This window comes from Polyodon spathula, chromosome 13, assembly GCF_017654505.1.
Source record: "Polyodon spathula isolate WHYD16114869_AA chromosome 13, ASM1765450v1, whole genome shotgun sequence".
NCBI classification, from domain to species: domain Eukaryota; kingdom Metazoa; phylum Chordata; class Actinopteri; order Acipenseriformes; family Polyodontidae; genus Polyodon; species Polyodon spathula.
The window spans coordinates 7,170,562-7,180,561 of record NC_054546.1 but is presented as its reverse complement, the minus strand read 5'-3'; the positions used below and the strand labels follow the sequence as shown (position 1 = coordinate 7,180,561).

Genomic DNA, 10,000 nt, shown 5'->3' with positions numbered 1-10,000 from the left:
AAGCAGCTTCTTGAAGGTTCCCAGGGTGTCAGCTTCAACAACATTTATTGGGGAGTTGGTTCCAGACTCCCACAGTTCTCTGTGTAAAAAAAGTGCCTCTTGTATTCTGTTCTGAATGCCCCTTTATCTGCTCTCCATTTGTTAAAGCTAAGGCATATACAAATTTATTATATAAAGTCGAATCTGGTGCATCACAACTAGCATGTTTGTAATCTACTGGATATCTCTGCACTTACTGCCTGCCATGGACACCAGAAAGTTTAGTATACCACCTTTTTTTTTTTTTTTTAATCACTGCACCCATCTCTAGTTGTATGGTTTGTCATTGAATTGTATTAGAATTATATTGGTGTTTCTTTGAGTGGGTCCCTCACAGTGGTGCCTCTCTGCTCCCCAGGTTTTCTATTGACAAGGACTCCGGCCAGGTGACCCTGATGGGACGGCTGGATTTCGAGCTGGCCCAGCGCTACACCCTGACGGTGATCGCACGGGACGGGGGCGGGGAGGAGACCACAGGCCGCCTGCGGGTCAACGTGCTGGACGTCAATGACAACACCCCCACCTTCCAGAAAGAGGGGTACCTGGGGTCTGTGCGGGAGAACGAGCCCACGACTGTTCAGGTCACCCGACTCCGAGTGAGTGCACCTGCAGAGACCAGCCACGCTCCCCCTCTGTCACTCTTCCTTCTGTCAGTCTGTATACCCTTACAAAATACATAACTGAGTGTAATACAGTCAGCACTCGCATATCCAACTTTATGATGGTTCAATGAGTGTCTGATTATTTCATCTGATTCCACCTGTATGTGGGTGAGCACATCGTAACCTGTCCCCTTACCCCCCAACCAGCCCCCTGCCCTGCACACACACAGAAAGAAAAAATATGACTTGGGTTTGAGGAACTGTACCCTGATTCTGCAGGGTCAAGGCAGGATATTTACAGTAATCTGTCTCGAATGTTTAACTATTTGAAGGTGGTCCTTCTGTTAGTTTTGTTTTTTATCCAGGGGTTTTTCATTGATTCTTTAATTGAAATTTGTTAGCGCACAAGTTGAGGGAATAACACAGCAGTGAAAAAACAAACACTTGTCAGTTTTTTCAGGGAACTCATAGCTAAAGGACTGTGTTTTAAAATATGTAGACTTCCATTTATATTTACTGTAGTTGGTTTTGTTGGTACAGTACTATATTTTCAAAAGAAGTAGTATTATAATTCAGAATGGCATGATTGTGAAAATATCACTTGCCAAAACAGACGACGTGTGGACTGTAATACAGCACATACTTATAAATCCAGCACGTATTGTACTGGCATTATGTAAGATTCCCCAATTACCCAACAGCAACATTAAATCAAAATGCGTAGTTAAACGCAGCCGTGCATCTGGGTAACGGATATTCGAGTGCTGACTGTAAAGCATTTTGAAAGCATGGAAAAGAACAGGTAAGTTTTGTGAAGAATGTAAAAAATACCATGGTAAAGAAAATACATGGGAAAAGCATGGGAAAACTGCAAAATTACCTTGCAAGTCTACTGTAGTAAACATATGTGAGGTTCTCTCTCTCTCTCTCTCTCTCTCTCTCTCTCTCTCTCTCTCTCTCTCTCTCTCTCTCTCTCTCTCTCTCTCTCTCTCTCTCTCTCTCTCTCTCTCTCTTTCTCTCCCTCTCTCTCTCTCAATCTATCTATAACTATCTCCCTTTGTCTCTCTCCCTCTCTTAATGCTATGCCTAATCCTAACCTTTACACAGGGTAACTTTATACCTACTTCCTAATGCTTACCCTAACAATATGCCAGTCCCCATTACCCCTGACCTCTGACTGGACTATTTGTAATTCTTTTCTGAAAGTTCAGTTCCAGTCAAAGCGTACAACGAGTTAGTCATTCTGTACTTATTACAGTAAAAAGTAAAGTATAGTTAAAGTGTGTAAAGAACACTGAAAGACTGGTAAAGAGTAGTAAAGTTTTGTAAGCATTCACAAACAATATTAACAGTTAACAGTATTAACAATTATGAATAATCATAATTAATGACTCTGTATGAATATTGATTACATTCATCCCAAAAAGTAATTACTGTTGTTTTTATAACCCCGCATTCAAATTGCTTTGAAATGGGCTCAGTGGTTGGGTTATTTCACCCCATTAAACAAAGGTAACCATAAACAGTCACGTTAGTAATAATGTCAGCCCGCACTGTGATCTGCAGTCTCAGCATATTCCTCTGAAGCGTGGCCAGCGCTAATACATCACAAGAAACGGGGAAAAAACAGCTTCTCTTTCCACAGCATTTGCACTCTGTTTCTATACAATGGGGTTCTTTGACAGTTGCCCTAAGTTTAAATATCCCATAGTTAACAATGTACTTTGTAGGCTGGTTGCAGCAGACTCTGATTAGTAGTAGTGAACAAGATTAGGGCCTGTGAAACTGACCATATAAGGTTAAGCTTGTAAACTTAAATTCTAAAGAGGTAGTTGACTGTTATTGACAAAAGATAAATAGACTAAACAATCCAATACAATTGTAACACCCCTTTCTTTTTCCACACTTCTCTCCCCTCTCTTTTTCCCCTCACACTTCCCTTCTTTTGTTTTCCCTTTTCTTCTCTCCGCTCTCACTATCATCCTTCTCTATTCACTTTCACCCCTTCTTTATCTCTCCCTTCTCTCATTTTTCCATCTTCTACCTCTATCTCACTCCCTTACTGTTTCCCCTTCTTTCTTTCTTTCTTTCTTTCTTTCTTTCTTTCTTTCTTTCTTTCTTTCTTTCTTTCTTTCTTCTCTCTTTCCCCTCTCCTTTTTCTCTGATATCCCAGGAGACAGGTCTTCATGTCACACTTTATTTAGCAGCCCTAGCGCCTAAAGAAAGAAAGAAAGAAATGACACATCTGCTCAAAACAAACAGAGGAAACCTTTTTTTTCAGGAGAAGCAGGAATTATTTAGAAAAGTGCCAACAGCAGCATCTTCCAACAAACGATTTAGCAGGTACAAAGAGCAGAGGCAAGGGGTTTGTAATTAAAAAAAAAAAAAAAAAGACTATTTTGTTTTGATCCTAATTGAATGTATTTAATTTTATTTTAAATGATCTCTACTTAAAAACCAATGGAGGGAGGAAATCCTTACAGGGCAATTTTAAATATTTTTGTCGTCAAAGTTTGGACTTACTGTGTTGCTGCTGGGTTTCCTTTTTAAAAAAAAAAACAATTATTTGTACATATAACCCCCCATTCTTTATCCCCGTGCTTCCAGTTTTCAGTTAGCAGGATCAGTGGGTGTTCACACTGCCAAGCTAATTGCATCATCTCACCCGCGCCAGACCAAGCTGTTACCAAGCTACAGAGCCCCGGAGAAAAGGGCACAGCTTGTGAAGTCTTTGTCTGGACTAGAGGAGCCTAACCAGTAGTGTGATTAGATGAACTATCCCCAGCCATAGTCAAACCAATCCCCAGCCAAGATCAGCAGCTCAGCGCAGACGGGATTTGAACCAGACTAGCATGACTCTCCCTGGACATCAGTGACTTGGTAGCACCGGTTGCTTTGGTTCTCCAATTGGCCAGACAGTCCTCTTGAGTTTGTACGCAGGTTGCTGAGTTGAGGTGACATTCAAATTTGGCATTTAAAATAGGACAGAACAGGTAAAATATGAATTGGGGTGACCATTACGTGCATTATATATTCTGTCATGTACAGTACCATGCAGTTGTATGTGTGTGTCTGGAAAGGGTAAAGGTTGTCAGATTGTATTTTGATAATTGATTTCTCAGGTCCGTTTCGGCTGGTGTATAATGATGAGCATATAGTTGTTGTTTCTCTCTCGATCCCAGGCTACAGATGAAGACTCCCCACCCAATAACCAGATCACCTACACCCTAACCTCAGCCACTACCTTCCAGAGCTACTTTGACATCTCTGTCATCGAGGGCTATGGAGGTAAGGACCCCCCCCCCCCCCCTCTTGCTGCTGCTGCTATCGTTTCTGTCATTCATGCTAGCTTTCTGTATTGCAGACTGTGCCTTATGACGTTTTCAATTCAAATAGAAACTTCAGTAAATATGATGACAAGATGGACTTGCAGTGTTTAATATCTTTACTGTTTGGTTAAGATCATATCCCAGACAAATAATGACGAACGGATGGAATTTTTAAAAGTAATAATGTAATATGTGTACAACATTTCCAGATGAAATTATATATATTTGGGAAGCAGAAATGTGATGGGTAAAACACTTAAAAAAAACTAAAAACAGAGTCCATATTGTGTTTGTAACCATTACCTTTTAATGAACCATTACTCCAACACCATAGCCAGCCCCTGACCCCTCTCTTCTCCTTCCCTCTCTATCTCTCTCTGTGTCAGTGATCAGTGTGACACGCCCCCTGAATTACGAGCTGGTTCCGGGCGGAATCATTTACCTCACCGTCATGGCAAAGGATGCTGGGAATCCGCCCCTGAACAGCACGGTTCCTGTCACCATTGAGGTCTTTGTAAGTACAGACACTTCACAGAAAACACATACCGTAGCAGTTTCTTGTGCGCATGCTTTTTTGGATTTTCCCTTCATAGTTTGGGAGTGGGGTTAGGGTTAGAGTTAGATTTGGAGGTTAGGGTTAGGTTTAAAGTTAAGGTTAGCATTGAAGTTATGGTTAGGTTTAGGATTAGGTGTGAAGTAAGGGTTAGCTTTGACGTTGGGGTTAAGTTTGGAGTTAGGGTTAGAGTTACGGTTAGGACAGAGATGATACTATGCAGTACCCGGTCTACAGGAAACTTTTATTCACAAACTCATGGCCCCCTTTTGATTTAAACATTTTTATTTGTGAGCATCTGAAGATCCTGAATATGTGCATGCACTGCTTTAGATAAAATAACTTTTTACTGCAGGGCTTTTTGCATTTGTTAGAACTTTGTGTTTAGCACTGATGAAGGCATAAGCCCAAACTTTTTGCAGTCATGGCTGAGGGTGATAATTCCAATCGCTGTAATTAACTCCTTGCTTTACCATATGTGAAATAAACAACTTAGGAGTGCTTAAGAGACCTTCAATTATATTAATCACAGACCTACACTTATACTTGGATCAAGACAATTTATTTAAAAAAAACAAATAAACCCAGGGCTCCTGAGTGGCGCATCCAGTAAAGGCACTCCACGTGGAGTGCAGGATGCGTCCTATAGTCTGGAGATCACAGGTTTGAATCCAGACATGTCATTGCCAACCATGCCTGGGAGTTCACAGGGGGCAGTGCACAATTGGCCGAGTGCTACCCAGGTGGGGAGGGATTAGCTCAGCACCAACTCCTATGGCTGATAGGGCGCCTGCGGGTCTACTGTGGAGCCTCCAGATCTGTGTTGTCCTCCAGCACTATAGGTCTGGTGGATTCGCTGTGGATCAGCAGTGCGAAGGTATAAGCTCTTAAAAGTTTGATTTGTTTCCCCATGAGTGAATCATTTTTAATGAAGAAACAAAGTGAGCGTTACAGGTTTTTTTCTATTGGCGTCTCCTAAAGGTTTATAGAAGCAAGTGGGCTGAGTAAAACCAGGTGCCACAGTGCCGTCTTCCCGGGATCAGATGCCCTTTTTAAGCTGCCCTGGCTTCTGCCAAATTCTTCTTACTTTTGCTTGGCGGAGGTCCTGTGCTTTCAGTTGTTTCATTTATGTTGTCTTTATCCAACATTCATTCAGCCCCAGTGGAAAGGTTTGAATTTCTACACAGCTTTCTAATCACCTTATTAAACCTGGATTCACTGTCACAGTGTTGCTGTGAGGATTACCTTTGTACCATGTCTGAAATAAAAAGACCTAGGCTTGAGAGAACTAGCATGAAGCAGAGAGACTCTGGGTAATGTTGAACTGCAGTACAGTACTAGGACTTAATTTGCAATTACAGTGCTGCAGTACCTTTTTTTTTTTTTCTTGGCAGAACTTGCCTGTACACACATATAAAAAGTTTCCCACATTCAATATCAAGCTTGATTATGAAAACATGACATTCACATACAGACTAGTGCTTCTTAACTGACCCTTCACAATTTGTTTTAAGAAGTAGTATTGACCATGCCTGACCCTGCTGCTGAGCTGATCACAATACAAGGTGGTGTATCATCAGGAACCCCTTCAATAGAAAGTGGGCTGAGACCACCAAAACTCAACCCTCGACCTCTCACCCTCCGCCCAAGCCACGAGATAACGTATGACCTGTTCTGGAATCGAACCCTGAGCCTGATTTACCAGCGTGTTCCCATAACAGCGCTACGACATCACCCCTCCAAATTACAATTCAATTCCCAGAAGACTGCAAAGTTCACAAACGTGTCACTTACCAGAAGGTTTTAATATGACCTAGCAGTGTCAGTAAGATTCATGCTGGTGAAGCACGCATTTATTGCATGGAGGTTTTATTTATCATATTTACCAGTCTAGTTATGATGGAGCTGTATGGGAACAGTGGGGAAAAAAAACTATAGTCTCCCGACTGCAATGCAGACTTTTTACTGCACTCATTGCTGTTTACCATGAATAGTTCTCCAATACGAACGCATGACAGCTGCGTCCTTTTACGAAGCTGGTGAGTTAACTCTGTAGTGAACCCTGCTCTGACTGCATTGTGTGTCCGAGTTTCTGGTAAGTGACGCTTTTATGGTCTCACTGTTATGTCATGTAACTGTCTGTGCCACCTAGGCCTCATCCTATTGTGTTACTTTTTCTTCTTTCATGCAGGATGAAAATGATAACCCTCCCACCTTCAGCCAGCCTTCGTATGTCATCACTGTGCCTGAAAACATCATCGCGGGTATGTTTGGCATTCCGGAGTGAGGAAATCAAAGACAATGGAGTGGCACCAAATGAACCTGGTCATAACTCTGAACACTCGATTATAAATCCATAGCCATAACTTAAAAGATATTCGTCTGTGTTGAAATTAAATAGATGAAATGTTTGTCTGCTTGATAGTGTAGTTACCTATTGTCCCCTTGTCGAGTCCTCTCTTACTTCCTTCCCTTCCCTGCTCCCTCTCTTCCCTGCCTTTCTTCCCTGCTCCCTCTCTCCTTGTCCCTGTCCAGGTGCTACCGTCCTCTTTGTCAATGCAACGGATTTGGATGCGTCTCGTGAGTTCGGGCAGGCGTCTCTCATCTACTCCCTGGAGGGATCCTCGCAGTTCCGCCTCAACACTCGCTCAGGTACAGTGGGGCGAGCCTGGCCTGGCCTGCCCTTATAAAACAGACGAAGCACAGCAAAGTGTAATAAAGCACAGTGAAAGCATGGTAGATAAATCATAATGAAGCATTGTAAATCACAGAGAGGTATGGTAAAGCATAGCGAAGCATTGTGAAGCACAGATGTGTATGGTTGAGCATTTCAGAATCTAGCCTTATCGTCCCCATACCCAAAACTTTTATTTTAAAATGTTATTTTATTAAACTATTGTATAATTTTTTAATGTGTACATCATGCAGACCTGTATTAATAAAATGTTATGCAGCCTTTATGAAGGCTAAGGGACTTTTTAAAGCTTAAAGACTGTTATATTAATACTGGAGTGAGTGAATGTGGAGGCATGATTTCATGATTTTCACTCCAGACAGCAACCTTTTCCTGGTAACACCTCCGATTACTCGTGGGATATCTGCTGCAGCATTTACCGTCTCCAGCGCAGCTCACCCGGAGAGAATGGAAAGTGCCAGAGTGTTAATTAGCACCTTGTAGCTCTGAAATGATTGCAGGGCAAGGTAGATCACGACAGAGGTGTACTGAACACACCTTCAATGTATTGCCAGTCCTGGGTGGAATGAACCGGTCTTTACTCTGGTCCGTGTTCAGAAGTTTGACCCTTCAGTGAATCAGAATAGGTACAATACATACCGGACAGTAAATTATGTTGTGTGTGTTATGACACCAATTAAACTGACACATCTAAGTATTACTGAAACAATAAACACCTTGCAAAAATTGCAGACGCTCCACTTTCTGCATCAATGAGGGGCTCAAGCTAAAGGGACACCGAGCGCTCATGTTGTTGTCTTCCAGGTGAGATCACAACCACCTCACTGCTGGACAGGGAACAGAAGTCAGAGTACATCCTGATTGTCCGAGCTGTTGATGGAGGAGTCGGGCCCACGCAGAAAACCGGCATTGCCACGGTAACAACTCATTAACTGTGACAACTAATATTGCAAAAAGATAATATTCCTGCACTTCCTCAGTGTCCCTAGGCTGTACCTTTATGTCATCACACTCGCTACTCTCCATGTTGTTTGTTGTTTGTCTTTCTGGGTGTACTGACTGATGCAACTCAATGATGAAAATCCTTAACCCCACCCCTGGCCTGGCTTGGCTCTGAGCCAGATTCAGATGAGTCGGAGTTTCACCGTTTGGTTCTTGCTCTGCTCAACAAATAGCCAGTGGAGAACCACCTGTACAGTACCATACCAAGCCCTCACGGGTCAGATGTGTCAGTGGAGAAGGGCTATTAGAGACTCAAACAACCATTGCTTGCGCAAGCGAGTCCCTGCTCTGCACATTAAAAGAAAGGTTAATCTAAACCACGTAAAGAAACAGTGTAAGCCCACGGGAGGGGATTTCTTGTCTCTGACTGTGGAATGAAGAATATGAATTCTCATCACGTGCCTCCCGTTTCCTCTAAGGGGCAGGTCTGCGTAGAGCGGTGATACGTTCAGAGATCTGCTGCCTGGTTTGGCATTGCGTTGAGCTCTTGTCTATAAGGGTTCTTTCTGCAGTGTAAGAGGAAGCAAGCAGATGGTTTCATATTCCGGCAGTAGTGCTAAAAACTGCCTTTGTCAATCCACTTGTTTATTCCTGTTTTGTAGGTTAATATCACATTGTTGGACATCAATGACAACCCCCCAGTGTGGAGAGATGAGCCCTATCTAGTGAATGTTGTGGAAATGTCGCCGATTGACACTGATGTTGTGACAGTGAGTAACACACAGCCAAAAGCATCTCCGATAACAAGCCAGACAGGGGCAAAGCAATGACATGTATTTCTCTCTGAATAACAGAAAATGAAAGAAAATCAGCAAAAGATGGCTCGGCTCTCCATTCATCTCCCCATTAGAGTCCAATAAAACATTAGCATTCACATTAATTTCAGTAAAGACATTAAATCGATTTAAAAGAAAATACAACTTCACAGACATTGCCAAAAGAAATCACATTTTAAACTGACGTGTGAACAAAATACATTTTTTAATTAAAATACAGAAAGACAACATACCTGTAGAACAGAAAATGAAAGAAAATATTCAAAAGATGGCTCGGTTCACCATTCATCTCCTATGAGGTAAAAAAAAAAAAACTTTAGAAACATTTCAGAATTGACATCTTTTTAAAACAAATTAACATAATAAAAAATACTTCATTTCACAAACTCAGTTGCAATATTGTGCCAGTATACAATGTATTATATTCATGAGTATTATTGAACTACATTCCAGCAAAATAGTTCACATAAAATAACAAATAACAGAGAAAGAAAATAATGCAGCCTACCCCTCTAGAGCTGATGCCTTACTTCAGGGTTGGCGTGCATTCTACATATTCATACACTCTAAACTAGGGTTTCCAACCCTGGTCATGGAGGGCAACTGTGGCTGCTGGTTTTCGTTTCATCCAATCTCTCACTTACTTAATTGAAACAGTCATTGGCTTAATTAGTCAAGATTAACAGGTGTTCCAGATCTTTAGCCACTGATGATGTAAAGACACCTATAAAACCTGCTGGATAGGGGCCCTCCAGGACCAGGGTTGGAGACCCCTGCTGTAAACAATAGTGGCTGCAGTGAAAACGTGGCACTGGATCAGGGTCTTTGGTGTAGGATTAACAGTGCGCTGTATACTGGTTACACTAGGAATAAAAATATATATATATATATTTAATTAATTCTGTGCTAAGAAATTCGATTCCCAGTTAGGGTGCAGTGGGCCAAAGGGCCACTTCTCAACCCCAAACATTTGTCACGTTTTCAAGTTTGTGAAACAAGTTGAG

General features: G+C 41.9%; 1 protein-coding gene across 3 annotated transcripts in view; it reads left to right on the top strand.

Annotated features, from left to right (window-relative positions):
• Window positions 1-10,000, top strand: part of LOC121326059 (cadherin-23-like) — a 142,817-nt gene that overhangs the window by 66,290 nt on the left and 66,527 nt on the right. For all 3 annotated transcript variants that reach the window (XM_041269209.1, XM_041269210.1, XM_041269208.1), the window contains exons 14-20: window positions 398-635; window positions 3,824-3,929; window positions 4,357-4,484; window positions 6,715-6,787; window positions 7,059-7,175; window positions 8,023-8,135; window positions 8,823-8,930. In XM_041269209.1, coding sequence (XP_041125143.1) covers window positions 398-635; window positions 3,824-3,929; window positions 4,357-4,484; window positions 6,715-6,787; window positions 7,059-7,175; window positions 8,023-8,135; window positions 8,823-8,930 — 883 coding nt within the window. The remainder of the gene's footprint in view (window positions 1-397; window positions 636-3,823; window positions 3,930-4,356; window positions 4,485-6,714; window positions 6,788-7,058; window positions 7,176-8,022; window positions 8,136-8,822; window positions 8,931-10,000) is intronic.